Source organism: Saccopteryx leptura, chromosome 6 (assembly GCF_036850995.1).
Source record: "Saccopteryx leptura isolate mSacLep1 chromosome 6, mSacLep1_pri_phased_curated, whole genome shotgun sequence".
NCBI classification, from domain to species: domain Eukaryota; kingdom Metazoa; phylum Chordata; class Mammalia; order Chiroptera; family Emballonuridae; genus Saccopteryx; species Saccopteryx leptura.
In genome coordinates this window covers 135,546,360-135,564,864 of record NC_089508.1, presented here as the reverse complement: position 1 = coordinate 135,564,864, position 18,505 = coordinate 135,546,360, and the positions used below count along the sequence as shown (strand labels likewise).

The 18,505-nt window shown below is 41.0% G+C and overlaps 1 protein-coding gene across 1 annotated transcript in view; it reads right to left on the bottom strand.

The window, feature by feature from the left end:
- Positions 1-796: 796 nt before the first annotated feature.
- The window catches only part of BLVRA (biliverdin reductase A), an 81,994-nt gene continuing 64,285 nt past the window's right edge, over positions 797-18,505 (bottom strand). The window contains exons 9-10 of the mRNA XM_066341337.1: positions 7,446-7,617; positions 797-1,461 (exon numbers count right to left, since the gene is read on the bottom strand). Of these exons, the coding sequence (XP_066197434.1) occupies positions 1,212-1,461; positions 7,446-7,617 (422 nt within the window). The 3' untranslated portion in view covers positions 797-1,211. The remainder of the gene's footprint in view (positions 1,462-7,445; positions 7,618-18,505) is intronic.

Sequence of the window (18,505 nt, the reverse complement as noted above, 5' to 3'; positions counted from 1 at the left end):
ATTAAATACCTTTCAGTACCTCTGCATTGCCTAATAAGTAACACACCAGCTCCTTCATCTGGCTTATGGGGTCCCTCATGATAAGATTTACCTCTCTGGGACTCCCTTGACACCCACGAGGCTGCTTCTCACTTTCTTTTTTATGTCACTCCTCTGCCAGGAAAGCCCTATGGTCACCTTTACATTGCTAACTTATTCACCAAGATCTGATTTGAAAGTCTTTCTTACCCAAACCTATCTCCAGATGGTTGGAGGCATATCTCTTTTATTGGACCTACTATGTTACAATGTCTGGTTTATGTGTGGTTCTTTTATGACACTGTAAATTATTGAGTGCCGTGGCTATGTCTCATTCATTTCTACAATCCCTAGTACTTAACAGTCAACTAGTAAATGTCTGTGAGGGAAAATAAAATTCCTTAAAGCAGGGAAGGTTACTGGTGTTATTTTTGTAATGGTTGTGTGCCTGAGTGGGGTATAAAGACTGGTTCAGCTACCTGAAGAATTTCAAACAAGATTTTCCAGTAAACTAATGGAAATAAGCCTGGGAAATGCTGCTGATAGAGATGTTGGAAAAAGTAAATGAAATCAAGCATACAAAGCGTTTGGATCAGCTTCACCAAACTGAGTTTTTCCTTTATCCCCACTACTACATACCCTTAGTCCCAAATACCACGACCATGACAATAAGCAAATCCTGTTTACCCAATACATGCTTAATTGCAAGAATAAAGATAAAGTCAACTCTTTTATTTGTTTTTTTTTTTATTTTTTTTATTTTTTGTACTTTTCTGAAGTTGGAAACAGGGAGGCAGTCAGACTCCCGCATGAGCCCGACCGGGATCCACCCAGCATGCCCACCAGGGGGCAATGCTCTGCCCACCTGGGGCTTCGCTCTGCTGCAACCAGAGCCATTCCAGTGCCTGAGGCAGAGGCCACAGAGCCATCCTCAGCGCCCGGGCCAACTCTGCTCCAATGGAGCCCTGGCTACAGGAGGGGAAGCGAGAAACAGAGAGGAAGGAGAGGGGGAGGGGTGGAGAAGCAGATGGGCGCTTCTCCTGTGTGCCCTGGCCGGGAATCGAACCTGGGACTTCTGCACGCCAGGCCGACACTCTACCACTGAGCCAACCGGCCAGGGCTAAAGTCAACTCTTGATAAAAGTCAAACTACAGCTTCATCTTGAAAGTACCCTGTTGCTTTCTTTCCTTCTTTTAGCAACAGCGTTTCTGGATTTCTTCTGCAAGCCTCAAGCAGTGCAGGATGCGCTTCTTTTCCGCAGCCAGCTCCATTTCAGAGAACTGACCCAAGAGTTTCTGGACAAATATATTTTGATCTTTCAGAAAAATATTCTTATTGGTTCCTACATTTGGCATATTCTCCAAAGACCCAGATTTAAAGTGGAAGCTTAAATGTCGGTTTCGTTTTAGACCAGGCCCTTTCTCTTCAATCCATGTCAACGGACTGCAAAAACAAAAGAACCATAATGTTAGATTACACAGGAGTGCAAACAAATGCTTCCTGGCACCACAGCACCTGGTAGCAGGGGCTCATTTTGTACCCACTGTCCCTTCAGCTACACCTCATTGTCATGGCTTGGGTGGCAACCCAACCTCTACCAGATTCCCAAAGGCAACATACGGATGATTATTTCCAACTTTACTGCCAAACAGTTATTTTTTTTTGCCATCAGCTAGGGGTATTCATGCAATAATCTTTGTGTGAAAACCAATTTGTTTTTCAGGAGTTTTTACTCTGAGTCTCATGGATTACTCTAGGGGAGCCAGGTAAGAGCTATAGGCAATCTACAAACCACCTGGTATTTTGTGCAAACTATTTCCATGTGTATGTGCATTTTTAAGATAAAATATTTTTTCATTATATTCTCAAAAAAGTCTATAACCTCCAGCACATGCCAGAAAACACTAGATTTTCCACACTAACAAAGTACTTGTTTCAATTTCAATGCTCAGACTAATGTCAGTACTGATAAAAATATAAAATCCAAACAGAATAAACCATGTCTCTAAAATCTCTCCTTTCTCTTGGTATATCATTGTTTTTATAATAGAGAAGAGCTGTGTTATTTGCTTAATGAAAAGAGAAACCTCTTAGACTTTAAATTAAAGAAAGAAGCTTTATTGAATAGTATGATGAAAAATAATCTGCTTCTTTTATATAGTCTAAAAATACAGCATTATGAACTTTTTAATAAAAAATATCTATAATTCCTCCATCTAAACAAAAGTATCTTTGTTTCATTTCTGTATCTATATGGCATAAATTATAAACAATTTGACTATGCTTTTACTTATTCCAAAATATTGCATAGCATGCAAAATTGATTATATGATTTAACATTTCATTGTTGCCAAATATTTAAGCTCATTAATAAGAATATCCTATATTCTATATCTTCACACATATATAGTGTTCCTTCCTTTTCTTGGAACAAAGTCCCAGGAATGAGATGATCTGCTGTTGGCCTCTAGCTACTTCTGTGTGCTTTCCCCTCCATTTTCTTTTCCTAAGGGGATGAGTTAGGGTCAAGAACAAGGCAATTTTAAAAAAATTTTTTAATAGAATTTATTGGGTGACACTGGCTAGCATAACTTTACAGGTTTCGAGTGCCCAATTATACAACATATCTCTGTACATTGTATTATGTGTTCACCTCCATCAAGTCAAGTCTTCGTTCACCACCATTTATCCTCCATACCCTCCTCCACCTCCCCTAACTCAACAATCTCCATACTGTTGTCTGTGTCCATGAGTTTTTTCTTTTACTGACTTTAGAAAGAGAATAAAGGAAGAAAAAGAGAGAAATAGAGAATCATTGATCCATTCCTGTATATGCCCTGACCAGAAATCAAACTGGCATCTTTGTACTAAGGCTAACAGGCTATACATGAGTTTTTTCTTTTTGTCCTTTTTTTGATCAATTCCTCCACTTCCCTCACCCAGTACCCCCATACCCCTGATAGCTGTCAGCCTGCTCTGTATGTATGAATGTGTCTCTATTTTGTTTGTCAGTTAGTTAATTTTGTTCATTAGATTCCACAATGAGTGAAATCATTTGTCTTTCTGTGACTGGCTTCCATTTGGACTGCTGTGCTAAGTGAACAGGGAAATCGTTAAATCCTGAGCATGCATCAGTGTCTCTGGCCTTCTCTGTGTCCTGCCACCATTACTCAGATTTCTTCTCTCCTCTCTCACTGGACTACATAGTAGGTCAGGCCTGGTGCAGGCAAATTAGACCATCATTGTTAAAGAATGAAGGGAAACTACTGATGATTTGCTTGCTGTTCTCTGCCTCTAGAGTGATGAGGCATAATAAGTCTTAAGATTTAGGTGTTGGGTTGCAGGAAAAGAGTGCAAGTAAGTCACACAGAATTGTTTGGGGTGTCACAAGGAGTTCAGAGTTGCTTCCAACCTAAGGAGCTCTCCCCTTTGGCTAACCTAGCTTACCAGGACCTATGCTAGCATGTGGAATAAAAAAGTCTGAAATATAAATGGGGAGCCATTCTAATACCCATTCACACAAGGGGACTTTAGGACAAATGTTGACAAAGTTCTTCATTCTGTGGTCCTAAAAAGCCACAGTTCCCTAATCATGGGATGACAAGTGATGACATCCTCTATTGGCATTTTACTGCAAACTGAATAGAGTAGAGCTGCTGATGGGATCTGGTCTACTTGTGTTGGACAGCACTTACCTTCAGATGTCCCAACCAAAAAAAACAAGCTTGAATTCAGTCAGCTTTTCTGCTCCTCTCTGTGAAAACCTTCATACACAAAATACTTCCATTCATCAACCTGGGTACTGACTACCTGTAAAAATGCTTCTTACTTCTCACCTGCTACAAAAAGGAGTTCAACCACATCACATCCTTAGCATTAGCATGTATCTACAAGAACTATAGAAGTGGTGATTTTCTAAACAGCCCAATTCCATTGACATAAAGGACAAGCAGGCAGGTACATGCAAGGCTTTGACTTCAACAGGAGCTGAAATATGTACTTCAATATACTGGCTGTCCACATAAGATTTGGATTGAAAATGTGTTCTAATGCCTCTTTTTACAAAGTTTGAAAACCGCTGGTTAAATGCAAAGAACATGGGCTTGGGAATAAGTTGCACTAAAATTTTCTGGGTAATTCTGGGATCTGAGGCAAATGATGCCAACCTCAATGACAGGTGAGAACTATGACAAGGTAAAGACAAAGCCTGATGTGTTTTCCATGATATTCCTTTCTCATGTCCTTTCTGTGTATTTTGGGGGAGAAAGTGTGACAAATTGAGGACTAGAGACAGGCTGTCTAAGTGTGACTAAATGAGAGATAGTACAGTATAAAGATTACATGAGAAAATCCCTATAAAAGGGCTAGGGCTGTACCTACACAGCCTAAGCAGTCAAAAACTATTAGCTAATACTAGCACTTGTACAATAGGGTTTTGCTAGTTCTTTTATTGTGACCTTTCAAGATCATGCCCAATCTCCTCCTGTGGTTCTGCTCTATTCCATTATGTCGTTTGAAGATAGCTGTAACTTAATAATTGTGTCTGGAAACAACTGGCAGAGGCTCCTAATATGTAGTAACAAGACCTGGAAACACATCTATTCATAAAGTCTGTCCTTCAAACTAAGATAAGCTTTGGAAGAGAAAGAGAAAAGAGACTCACCGATTCCAAAGCAATCTTCCCAGGCAAAGTCAGCCAGAGTTGCATTCACAGGATAAAAGGGCTTTACTTTGCCACATAGCACACCATACCACAGAGGACATAAACCAAGCAGAGACCAATCTACTTTAAAGAACTGTAGTTCAGCAAGTTTCCTATTTATTCTGGAACTCATTAAAATGACCCATGTGTGAATCCATACTAACCCATAAATCAAAAATTCGTATTCAGGTCAGGCAAATACTCTAGTAAATAGTAATCAAATTAAACTAGTAAACCAGTAAAATGTTCAGTCTATCAACTAAGATTTTGTGGTTATGACTCAAAAATCTTTTCCATTGATTTGGGGGGTTGGGGGGAGAAGAGAGAGAGAAGCATCAACTCATTGTTTCACTTAGTTGTTCCATTTAGTTGTGCACTTTATTGACTGCTTCTTGTGCTCTGACTAGGGACCTAACCAGCAACCTCTAGCAAGCTGGGTTGATGCTTTATCTGCTGAGCCACCCAGACTGGGCATGACTCAAATTTTTTAAAAGAATAAATGATTGATACAAACACTATCAAAAGTTGGCCTAAATTCTTTAAAAAATTAATTCCATGGCTAGTTTTTCTGGGATTTTGGTTTATTTGTCTTTGTTTTATTGAAGTAGAGTTGACAAGTAACATTATATTAGTTTCAGCCTATGGCTAGTTTTAAAAATTCATTGTACAGCCTTTATAAACATTCCTGAATGTGATGACAAATATGATTATCAATGGCCTTTATTATCTGCTTTAACACAAGGTAAAAATAATTTGAGATACTCCAAATATTTTAATCCAACTAAGAAAATTTCTCATATCCTTCCAAATAACACAGTCTTAGAATTTGAGGGAATACAAAATGTAAAAATGTTTCCTCTACCGCAACTTCATAATCAGTAAAATTAAATATTGTTGGAATGGTAGTTGTAGTGGTGAAATTAAAAATGCAATTTGTGAGGTGGAAAGTATTATATAAATTTAAGAAATTATGCCTGACCAGGCGGTGGCACAGTAAATAGAGCACTGGACTGGGATGCGGAGGACGCAGGTTCAAAACCCCAAGGTCACTGGTTTGAGTATGGGCTCATCTGGCATGAACACAGGCTCACCAGCTTGAGCATGGGGTCACTGGCTTGAGCATGAGATCATAGTCCTGACCCCATGATCGCTGGCTTGAGCCCAAAGGTCACTGGCTTGAAGCCCAAGGTCATTGTCTTGAGCAAGGAGTCATTCGCTCTGCTGTAGCCCCGCCCTCCCCCAGGTAAAGCACATATGAAAAAGCAATCAATGAACAACTAAGGAGCCACAACAAAGAACTGATGCTTCTCATCTCTCTCCCTTCCTGTCTGTCTGTCCCTATCTGTCTGTCTCTCTGACTCTGTCTCTGTCAAAAAAAAAATTATAATATGGTATTTGCCATCTGTTCCTAACTTCACTCAGTGCTTGCCACCCCTTTGCAACAAAGTTAGCTCTTGCTTCCCTCACATCTTGTTTCCTGTCTGACCCCTACTCACTTCAATACTGAGCACAGCACCTCTAAGAAGCATGATCTGACCTCTCCAGGACCCCCTTCCCTGTATTCTTGCAGTACCTTCAGCTACCCGTAGCACTGAATACAGGAGACCAACTGCCAGTGGACAGGATGAATATGGCTGCAGTTCCACATGGACAGCATCAGAGCCAGGGGCCACCACTGCTATCATCCCACATGCTGCATGCCCAAGCTCTGCATGTTTCACCTTCATCTGTTACCTCTGACCTTCCCTAGCAAAATGGATACTCCCCAAAATGGACACCAGGCTTCATTTAGGGAATCAAATACTTTTCTCTTTTTAAAAATACTCAGGTCAAGGCACATACAAAAAGTGACTACTATGAGTTGATGCTTCCTGCTTCTCTCTCTCTCTCTCTCTCTCTCTCTCTCTCTCTCTCTCTCCTTTTGCTAAAATCAATAAAATAAAATATTCAAAAATCAGTAAAAAAAAAAAAAAAAGCCCCAAAGTGTGTTTATTTTACCACCATGAGGCTCATCTACCTGGAAACACACAGAGAAACTCTAAACACTCTGCTGTTTTAAATATTTTACAGAGCTGAAATGTTTTAACCCTTTGAGTAGTATGAACATTCATGAATGTCCTCATTCAAAGGGTTAACAAAAAACTCACTACTCAAAGGGTTAAAGGAAATCTATAAATGTGCTTTTGTTGAAAAGAAAAACTTGGTAAGAGAAGAATCAGGATATTTTGCGAGCAGTATGACAGTATTATGTGATGATAAAGCCAATAAACAGAAACTTAAATTTTGGTTAAGATAAATATTTGACACGTGATAAGCAAGCGGTGTAAAGTGTTGATGGCAGGATCTAAGTGCTACCTGTATGGGTGTTCAATCCAAACTTCTTTCAACTTCACCACATATGTGAAACTTTTATAATAAAGTGTTGGAAATAATTCAGGCTACAAAAGCTACTAGGTCTGATATTGCTCACCTGTATGGCTGAGACAACTAGCTCACATTCTGTAAGTCTCTATTTAGTTACTAGCCAAGGGGGTCATGTTTGTCCTACTTACCTTATAGGGCTGCTGTGAGGGCAAAATAAAGCAATAGAAATAAAATCTCAGTATCTGTTCTGTTTGCAGAAGCAGACAGCTCTCCTGGAGTTGGGGCTAAGGGTCTAGGCCCCAGGTTCCCTCAAGGTTCGGATGGCCTTAAGTTTCCTTCTCCTCAGTTTCCCACAACCTACCATTTGTTCTGTGTCTCCAAGCACACAGTCATTTTCACGTACTGATCTTCTTTTCGCTCTTCCAAAGTGGCAGACACAAGAGAAAGTTCTCCAAAGAGAGAGACCAGCCAGGTCAGGCGAGATATGCCACTGAATGCTGGGAAGCCAAACCGCTCTTCTTCCAATGGGCCAGCTATGGGGAATGACAAACATTTTCAGAATGAGGATAAAAAACTGACAGCTGGAGAGCAGGGGCTGGACTTATGTGAGTGTGACGGGGAGTAAACAGACATATCAGGTGATCAGGACAATAAGCCCTGCCTTACCACCTGGGGTATCCATGATGACTGGTAATACTGATAAAAATTCAGGTGCTTGAATGTAAACTCTTGCATAAAGTGTCTCAATTTTTTCTTGTTGATTAAATTTAGTTTCATTAGTATAATAAAACATTCTATTGGAAACAGCAGTCCATCTAAAATATTTCAGGCTTCTAATATGCATGTGTGTGGACGTAAACATACCTGTATTTATACATACACACATATATCTTCTTTAGTTATTGATATGAAGAAGTAAAAGAGAAATCAACATACTTAGCTCTTTAAGCTTATGCTCCTGTAAATACCATATAACTATGTTTATATATGGCAAGAAGGTAAAAGTTTCATAATAAAATTAAGAATATTGTAATACTTATAAACTATATCAAGATCAATAAAATCGATGTGATAAGTGTTTTCTTAGTTTCATAATTTTATGAACAAAAGTACATTAAAAAGAGTATCTGTGTCAATAAATACTAGTCAAGATATAGCTCCTCTTTTTCCTCAGCTAAATTTTAAACATAACCTAGATTTAAAAGACTTTATACCTGTTACATTGCTCCATAAACCAAAGATTTCTTATAACGTTGATGCTAAATTAAAGCAATTCATGATTATTAGTATGTTTTTAAAAAGATAAGTTATAAATAAAAGCATACAGGCTTCCATTGAACATGATGAGTAGGTAATTGCTATACTCACCTCCTCCCATTACTGCATCAAAATTACAATTAAATTATAGAACCATCATTGAGAACCACTTGGAAGACTAAATGAACATCACTCCCATAGCTAAGGATATAAAAAAGAAGCCATCTGAGAATGGGGCAGAGATACAATATCAACAGGCCCTATATCCATCCATGTTGTGGCAGTTAAGAAATGAGAGGGCTTTCTCAGCTGTGGAGAATCCCTGAGCGGCAAAGGGTCCCAGCCCCACATCAGGCTCCCAAGCCTAAGGCTCCAGAGGAAAATAAAATAAAATAAAAGTCCCCAAAGTTTCTAGTTACAATAACCAGTGGAGATGCATGTGAGTGAGATGAAGGGCTGTTGGGGAGATCTATGTACAGACTCACTTAAACTCACTTGCTCTAAGCTCCAGAATTGAGACAGCAGGGACATATAAAGAAGAGCTGAATTTACTATCTTCAGGATGAGGACTGGAGGGACATGGGTTAGGGCAGCTCAATACAGAAACAGAAGTGCAGGCAGACACTGTTTTCCCTTTGTTGAGTCTTTCCTACACCCTGCCTGCAGGCTCAATGGGCAATAATATATCTAAGCTATTCATTAAAATGCCTAACACCAATCACCCTTTCCTGTTGATTCCCTGCATGCTGACTCATCTAAACAATGCTCCTGGCCTGATCTCTACCAATAGCTTTTCTAAACAAACTGGCTATCTCAGATTACAGCGTGCATGTTCTTAATATGATATATTTCTAAAGTTAAAATATACTAAACAAGCAGCGCTTAACCCCAATATGCCTGCTATCACTTGCTATGATGCCTTAAGCAAGAAACTAGTGGAAGCTGGCATCAGTACTCGTTAGCCTCTCTCAGTCACATCCAAACCAAGCAGAGGTGGCAACCTTCTGCAGATCACTTTGTACCTACCAGTGGCTGGCATTGACCTGAACCACAGTCCCTCCCAAAAAAGCGCAAAAACCCAGTTGCCAGGTTCAGACCAAAAACAGAGCACCATCCAACCAGCTCATGATTGCCAAACCCAAAGAGCAGACTCAGCAGGTAGCATAGCCCCTCTAGCGCAAGTTTCACTCCATGGGGTCAGCACCTACAAAACAGCTCATCTGCTGTGGTCACAGAAATTCCTCATAGCCAGTCAGCCTAAGGGTCAACCTCTCCCACTGACATCGCAACAGCAACTACAACAGGAGGACATATACAATCCATACAAAAGACACACCTATACAATCTGACCAGTTGACTAGGGAGACTGTACCAATGGACCCCATATGACATGTACTACATAAGGACACAGACAGCAGTGTGTTGACTGCTGGGAGGGGGTAGGTGGCAGAGGGTATGGGGGGCATAAATGGTGATAGACACAGTCTTGATTTGGGGTGGTGAACACACATACAGAGTACAGAAATGTGTTGTAGAATTGGGCACCTAAAATCTGTATAATTATGTTAACTAGTATCAGTAATAAATTCAACTAAAAAATAAATAAAAATATAGTAACATGATATAAAAAAGGTATTTTCATGAAAATATATGTATTTTCTAAACAAACAAATCGACTGAAGAGATAGCATTGTTTTATTTTTGCCAATCTCTTTAATATCTAAAAGGTCTGGATTACTATATATTGTACTCTATCAATAATTCATGGAATAGTATCATGGCTAAAGTATATATGAAATTGAGAAATAGAAAAAAAAAACAACCAGGCTATGTCATGGTTTCATTTCTTTAATGAAAACTCTCAGCAAAGTTGGCCAGACAAGGAGTTCAGAGAAGAGTGTAGAAAGATAAAGATAAAATCATCCAAAGGTGACTGCAAAGAGAACCAGGCTCCAGGATGTACATATTCTGTTACTAATATAGATAAGAATTCCCAATATTAAGTAAATAGCCAAATATATGATAAATAAAATAATTTGGCAACAGCCAATGTTCTTATATCCTGTGGGAGGAAAAAAGGAACTAGTGGGTTACTTGCTCCATAGAGAAAAGTATGTACTCTTCTCCAAGAACCTTTCCTTTTTTAAAATAGAGGTTTGAGATGACATCAGAGTAATGGCAGTGTGAGAGATATCCTTGCTATCTCTCCTTGAAATCTGAACAAACTGAACAGCTACAATGCAGCAAAAGAACTCCAGCTGGGTTCACAGGCTTGCCTGAAAAGATCTACTTGTGGAATTGACTACAGGTGGGGAGTATTGAGAAAGGGGGCAGAAGATAAAACACACTTGAGGTTGGCTCCAGAGAGGGTAGAAGCTTGGACTGTCTGGGTTTTTGTCTGCTGGGGCTCCAGTGAGGGACATACTAAACCAAAGGGGTAGCAGAACACGGGGTGACAGCCAGTGTTCTTGTGGTCTGCCAGCAGCCTGCAGTCAGTGCAGAGACAGAGAAAAACAAAGTGTGACCCACCAGACTTCCAGATCATGCCTCCTTCACTTCGTGGAGTAAGAAGAGTTACCGAGACTTACCCCACAGCTACCTCTCCAAAGCCACTCTCTCCACTGAAAAACAGAGGTGCTCTATGTTGGGACCCTGGGCTGTTAAGAGAGGGAAGGAGCACGTGGAGGCCTGAGGTCACCATTACTAAAGCTGTAAAGTCTTCACAATATGTCCTGCCCATTATCATGACTGCAGCCCTGCCCATATCATTGCAACAGCAAAATCTGAGTGGTCAGGCCAGGAATTTCACAGAGATAAAACTTGTAACACAACTCTACCTACTGAAAAAAAAGAAAAAAACACCTCAAAAGTGAAATCAGTTTTCTTCCTTTTGACTTTCTTTTTCATTAATTTTATTATATTTTATTCTTATTTTGTGGGTATCTTTTTTTTATGACATTTATGCTTTTTGCTTTTTAGTGTTATGGTTTTTCATTTTCTAATTTTCATTATTTTTAAAGTTTTTTCTATTTTTCATCCTACTTTTAATTTTTAATCTTTCATTTATTTTTAGTTGTTTTTTTGTTGATTTCTTAACAATACTACTCTCAAATGCCATTAAAGAAAGAAAACAAATCCCATGGCTACACAAAAAGAGATATAGTTCAGGAAAAGAATGAAAAAATCTCCAGAAAAAAATCTCAATCACATGAGAACCTTGGAGTTAAATGATAAAGAATTCAAAATTGAAGTTCTGAAAATACTCAATAAGATGCAAAAAAACAATGATAGGCGATTTAATGAGCCCAAAAAACAAACTAATGAACAAAATGAGTACTTCACCAAGGAGATTGAGACATTAAAAACAGATGAAGATCTCAATACATGAACTGAAAAGTGGGGTAGCAAGGTTAGCTAATAGAACAGGACAGATAGAAAAAAGAATCAGTCACATAGAAGGCAGGCAACTAGAAATGCTACAGAGAAAAGCAGACAGACTTACAAATTCTAAAAAATGATATAGCTCTATAAGAGTTGTCTGACTCCATCTGAAAGAGCAATATAAGAATAAATGGTCTATCAGAAGAAGAAAAGAGAGAGAAGGAAATGGACAACCTTTTCAAACAAATAATTGATGAGAACTTCCAAAGCCTATGGAAAGTGTTAGAGCTTCGAATCAAAGAAGCCAACAGAACACCAAGATACCTCAAACCAAACACACCTTCTCCAAGACACATGGTAATAAAATTGTCAAAAATCAATGACAGGGGCAGCAAGATGACGTCGGAGTAGGCGGACGTTCCAACATCCAACTCCCAGAACCAAAGTGGATTACAATTTAATTTTAAGAACAATCATCTGGAAAAACCAACTCTGGGATAAACCAAGAGGAATCCGTAACCAAAGATCACTGAAGAAGCCACACTGAGACTGGTAGAAAAACTGGAAATGTGGAGAGGGCTGCCCAGCTCCTGGGAGAAAGCAGCAGCCTGGAAGGACTCGTATGGCAGGAGGGGACTTTCCCAGGAGAGGGAAGGGTCCTGGACCCCAAGACTGAAGCCCCAGGCTGCAGCCCCAGAGCCTAGAAGAGGTGTACAGACAGTATTTAGCTGTGAAACAAGCCAGGATACTGTTTGCAAAAAACAGATTTCTCATACTCAGGATTCGTCTTAATGGGACCGTGCAGAAAACCTCTTTCACAACCATTCATCCAGGGCTCTGGGGGATGGAGAGAGCTGAGAAGACCGAAGTAGCAGGAAGATAGTTTAATCTAGGAGGCACAGGGAGAAACACTTTGAGAGACAGCCACCCTAACCCCCGGGCTGAGTCACTCCCCAAATCTATAGTGAATATTTTTCCTGGAACCAGCAATACTAGCAAAGGGAAGCAGGTCACCAGCAAAGCAGATGCACTACTGTTACAGTCAGAGCAAAGAATCACTCAGAAGCAGGGAGCCATCAGAGCTACAGTATTGAGTGCTGAGGTCTGTGCTGCACTGCCACCCCCACACTGCTCAGTGCATGCCAGAGGGTGGGCAGCAGCGGGATGTGGGAGTGCAGTCCCGTTGGTGAGGCAGAAGCCAGGAGCCAGCTGTGCCTGCCACCCGGGCACCAGCACAGTACTGCCCACAGGGGTGGAAGTTGGGGACCAGCTGCAGCTGTGGACAGGGTGCACGAAAGTGGCCCAACCTGTGCCTGTGGGCCAGCGCATGACAGAATTCCCGCCTGCAGGGGCAAGGTGAAAAATGGGAAACTGGCTGAGGCTTGAGGCTTGTGGCTTGTGGCCTGTGGCTGGGCATGTGAGTGCAGCGCAGCCCAGCCCGTGGTGCCTAGGCTTGGGCCCTGGCACGCAAGCACAGTACTGCTGGCCTGTGGGGGCAGGGTGGAGGCCAGGGGCTGGCCAAGGCTTGCTGCCCAAATGCTTGAATGCAGTCCCGCCTGCAGAGGCGGAGCAGATGCCAGGGACTGGCCAGGGCTTGCAGCCCAGGTCTGTGAGTGCAGTACCACTCACGAGGGTGGTGTGAAGGCCGGGGGCCCGCCAAGGCTTCCAGCCAAGGCACGTGAACGCAGTCCTGCCTATAGAAGCGAGGGAGAAGCTTAAGAGACCACAGCGACCTGCTGGTGGAAGCAACGTCCGAACCTGTACGCCTGAGGCACGGAAGAGGGGCTTGCGGGCCTGCAAATAGACCACACCTAGGGAACACAGAGGCCACACCCATTGGTCTCCCATGGCCACACCCTTCTTATACACAGACAAAATGAGAAGGCAGAGAAGTGAAATACAAATGAATCAACAAGAGAAATCCCCAGGAAAAGATCTGAATGAGATGGACATAACCAAATTACTGGATGCAGAGTTTAAAATAATGATTGTTAGAATGCTCAAAGATCTTAGAGCAACAATGGATGGACATAACGAGCACCTAAATAAAGAGATAGCAAGTACCAAAAAGGACATTGAAATAATAAAAAAGAACCAGTCAGAATGACAAATACAATATTAGAAATGAAGAACACACTAGAAGGAATTAAAAGCAGAATGGATTAAGCTGAAGATCAAATCAGCGATTTAGAGAAAAGATGAATGAAGGCATGGAAGCAGAGCAGCAAAAAGAAAACAGGCTCAAAAAGTCTGAGGAAACTCTAAGAGAACTCTGTGACAACATACAGAGAAACAACATCTGCATCATAGGGGTTCCTGAAGGGGAAGAGAAAGGTCAAGGGATAAAGAATCTGATTGAAGAAATCATAGCAAAAACTTCCCTAAATTGATGAAGGAAAAAGTCACACAAGTTCAAGAAGCACAGAGAGTCCCATTAAGGATGAACTCAAAGAGGCCTACTCCAAGATACATCATAATTAAAATGCAAAAGTTAAGAGATAAAGAAGGAATACTAAAAGCTGTAAGAGAGACCTGAAAATGGCAGCGGAGTAGGCAGATGCACAGACTCCCAGCTCACACCACCGAACTGGATTACACACTAATTTATGAACAATCAGCATGAAAAACCAACTCTGGACTACAGGAACAGCTCTCAAAAACCAAGGAGCAAAGAAGAAGCCACAACAAACTTGTAAAAAGCACCTGAATCTCCCCTGCTTACAGGAACAGAGGGTGGTGAGGTTGAGAGCCTAGAAGGGCTCTCCAAGGAAAAGAGCAGAAAATACTGCTCACAGCCACTTGCCTGGTGACCAGAAAATGAGGTGTGTTGAAAGGGCCAGCTTGTCTTCCAAAAAGAAAGGGGAGAGAGAGACAGACAGTGAGGGGCAGAGGAATGCAGGGGACGACCTGAGAAGCTGACACATCCAGTGCTGGAGGCAGCCATAGCTGGGGGAGGGGCTGATCCTTCCACAAAACAAAAGACTGATGTGCTTCCGGGTCACAGATATCCAGACATCTCTCCAGCTCCAATCAGCACAACAAGACACAGCGGAAAACAAGAAGTGGGGAGGAGGGGCAGAAACTCAGGTCTCCATGGAGATCTGAGATATACTTCCTCCTACTAAAGCTGAGAAAACACCCTGCCCCCAGAGAGACAAACTGGCAGAAGAGGCCTTCAGAGTCTCAGGTTACACCCACCGCATTCCTGGATACAGTTTCAAATAAACCCCCTGCTGAGATCAGTAAACAAGATTATCACTTGTTAAGAAAACAAACAAATCAAGACTTCAAAGCAGCCCAAATCCAAAAGTGGATTACGAATAATAGCTGATGCCAACCCAAAAAGACCTAGAAATAACACAATTGAAACCTGGAGGCAGACACACCAAGCCTAGACTCAACCAGCTCTACAAACAAAACATCCAAACACACAGACATTATGAGAAGATAGAGAAGTGCAATCCAAATGAAACCACAAGAGAAACCTCCAGGAAATGAACTGAGTGATCTGGGAAATAACCAAACTGCCGGATGCGGAGTTCAAAATAATGATTGTAATGATGCTTAGGGATCTTAGAACAACAATGGATGGTCATTACGAACACCTAAATAAAGAAATAGCAAGTAGGCCCTGGCCGGTTGGCTCAGCGGTAGAGCGTCAGCCTGGCGTGCGGGGGACCCAGGTTCGATTCCCGGCCAGGGCACATAGGAGAAGCGCCCATTTGCTTCTCCACCCACCCCCCTCCTTCCTCTCTGTCTCTCTCTTCCCCTCCCGCAGCCAAGGCTCCATTGGAGCAAAGATGGCCCGGGCACTGGGGATGGCTCTTTGGCCTCTGCCCCAGGTGCTAGAGTGGCTCTGGTCGCGGCAGAGCAACACCCCCTGGTGGGCAGAGCGTTGCCCCTGGTGGGCATGCCGAGGGGATCCCGGTCGGGCGCATGCGGGAGTCTGTCTGACTGTCTCTCCCCGTTTCCAGCTTCAGAAAAAAAAAAAAAAAAAAAGAAATAGCAAGTAGGCCCTGGCCAGTTGGCTCAGCGGTAGAGCATCGGCCTGGTGTGCAGGAGTCCCAGCTTTGATTCCCGGCCAGGGCACACAAGAGAGGCGCCCATTTGCTTCTCCACCCCTCCCCCTCTCCTTCCTCTCTGTCTCTCTCTTCCCCTCCTGCAGTGAGGCTCCATTGGAACAGAGATGGCCCGGGCACTGGGGATGGCTCTGTGGCCTCTGCCTCAGGCGATAGAATGGCTCTGGATGTAACAGAGCAACGCCCAAGAGGGGCAAAGCATTGCCCCCTGGTGGGCATGCCGGGTGGATCCCGGTCGGGCACATGCGGGAGTCTGTCTGACTGCCTCCCTGTTTCCAGCTTTGGAAAAATGAAAAAAATAAAACAACAAAAAACAAAACAAAAAAAAGAAATAGCAAGTATTAAAAAGGATACTGAAATATTAAAAAACAATCAGTTGGAGATGACAAATGCAATATCAGAAATGAAGACCACAAAGGAAGGAATTAAAAACAGGATGGATGGAGCTGAGGATCAAATCAGCAAGTTGGAGGACAAGTGGAATGAAGACATGAAAGCAGAGAAGAAAAAAGAGAAGAGACTCAAAAATTCTGAGGAAACTCTTAGAGAGCTCTGTGACAACATAAAGAAAAATAACATCCACATCATAGGGGTTCCTGAAGAAGAAGAGAAAGAACAAGGGATAGAGACTTTGTTCAATCATATCATAGCTGAAAACTTCCCTAAATTAGTGCAGGAGAAACTCTGACAAGTTCAAGAAACACAGAGAACTCCATTAAAGAGAAACCCAAAGAAACCTAAAAGGTGTAAGAGAAAAGCAGTCAACTACCTACAGAGGAGCCCCCATAAGAATGACATCTGACTTCAACATAAACATTAGAGGCCAGAAAGAAATGGCAAGAAATATTCAAAGTAATGCAAAACAAGAGTCTACAACCAAGACTTCTCTATCCAGCAAGGCTATCATTTAAAATTGAAGAAGAAATAAAAAGCTTCCCAGACAAAAAAAAACTCAAGGAATTTATTACAACCAAACCAATGCTACAAAAAATGTTAAGGGGCCTGCTGTAAACAGAACAAGGGTGGGGGGGGGGATCTAGTAAAAGAGGAATATAGATTTAAAGAATAGAACGACAATAAACAACTACATATCAATAATAACCTTAAATGTAAATGAATTAAATATTCCAATCAAAAGACATAGGGTAGCTGCATGGATAAAAAACAGGACCTGTACATATGCTGTCTATAAGAGACCCACCTCAAAACAAAAGATACACATATACTGAAAGTAAAAGTATGAAAAAAATATTTCATGCAAATGGAAATGAAAAAAGAGCTGGGGTAGCAATACTTATATCTGACAAAATAGATTTTAAAACAAAGGTTTTAAAAGTAAGGGATAAAGATGGTCACTACATAAAGGGGACAATTCAACAGGAACATATAATAACCATTATAAATATCTATTCACCAAATATAGGAGCACCTAAATAAATAAAGCAAATTTTGATGGACATAAAGAGCAATATCAACAGCAATACTATAATAGTAGGGGATTTTAATACCTCACTAACATCACTGGATATAGATCCTCAAGAAAGAAAATTAACAAAGAATCAGCAGACCTAAAGGACACACTAGATCAACTGGATTTAACAGATATCTTCACTAACTTTCACCCTAAAGCAGCAGAATATACATTCTTTTCAAGTGCTCATGGTACATTCTCTAGGATAGGCCACATGTTAGGACACAAAATGAGTCTCAATAAATTTAAGAAGATTGAAATCATATCAAGCATCTTCTCGGATCACAATGGCATGAAACTAGAAATCAACTACAATAGAAAAACTGAAAAACACTCAAACACTTGGAAACTAAATAGCATGTTATTACATAATGAATGGCCTAACAATGAGATCAAGGAAAAAATCAAAAATTTCCTTGAAACAAATGAAAATGAACATACAACAACTCAAAATTTATGGGACACAGCAAAGTAGTCCTAAGAGGGAAGTTCACAGCACTACAAGCATACCTTAAGAAGCTGGAAAAAAATCAAATAAACAATTTAACTCTGCATGTAAAAGAATTAGAAAAAGAACAGCAAGTAAAACCCAGAGGAAATAGAAGGAAGGAAATAATAAAGACCAGAGTGGAAATAAATGACATAGAGACTAAAATAACAATACAGAGGATCAATGAAATCAAGAGCTTTTACTTTGAAAAGGGAAACAAGATAGATGAACCTTTAACCAGACTCATCAAAAAAAAAAAGACAGAGGACTCAAGTAAATAAAATTAAAAATGAGAGAGGAGAAGTAACAACCAACACAGCAGAAATACAAAGGACTGCAAGAAAATATTATAAAGAACTATATGTCTGACCAGGCGGTGGCGCAGTGGATAGAACATCGAACTGGGATGCGGAGGACCCAGATTCAAGACCCCGAGGTCACTAGCTTGAGCGCTAGATCATCTGGCTTGAGCAAAAAGCTCACCAGCTTGGACCCAACATCAATGGCTCGAGCAAGGGGTTACTCAGTCGGCTGAAGGCCCATGGTCAAGGCACATATGAGAAAGCGATCAATGAACAACTAAGGTGTCAAAACAAAAAACTGATGATTGATGCTTCTCATCTCTCTCCGTTCCTTTCTATCTGTCCCTATCTATCCCTCTCTCTGATTCTATTTCTGTCCATATATACATATATATATGTATATATATATACATATACATATATATATATATATATATAAAG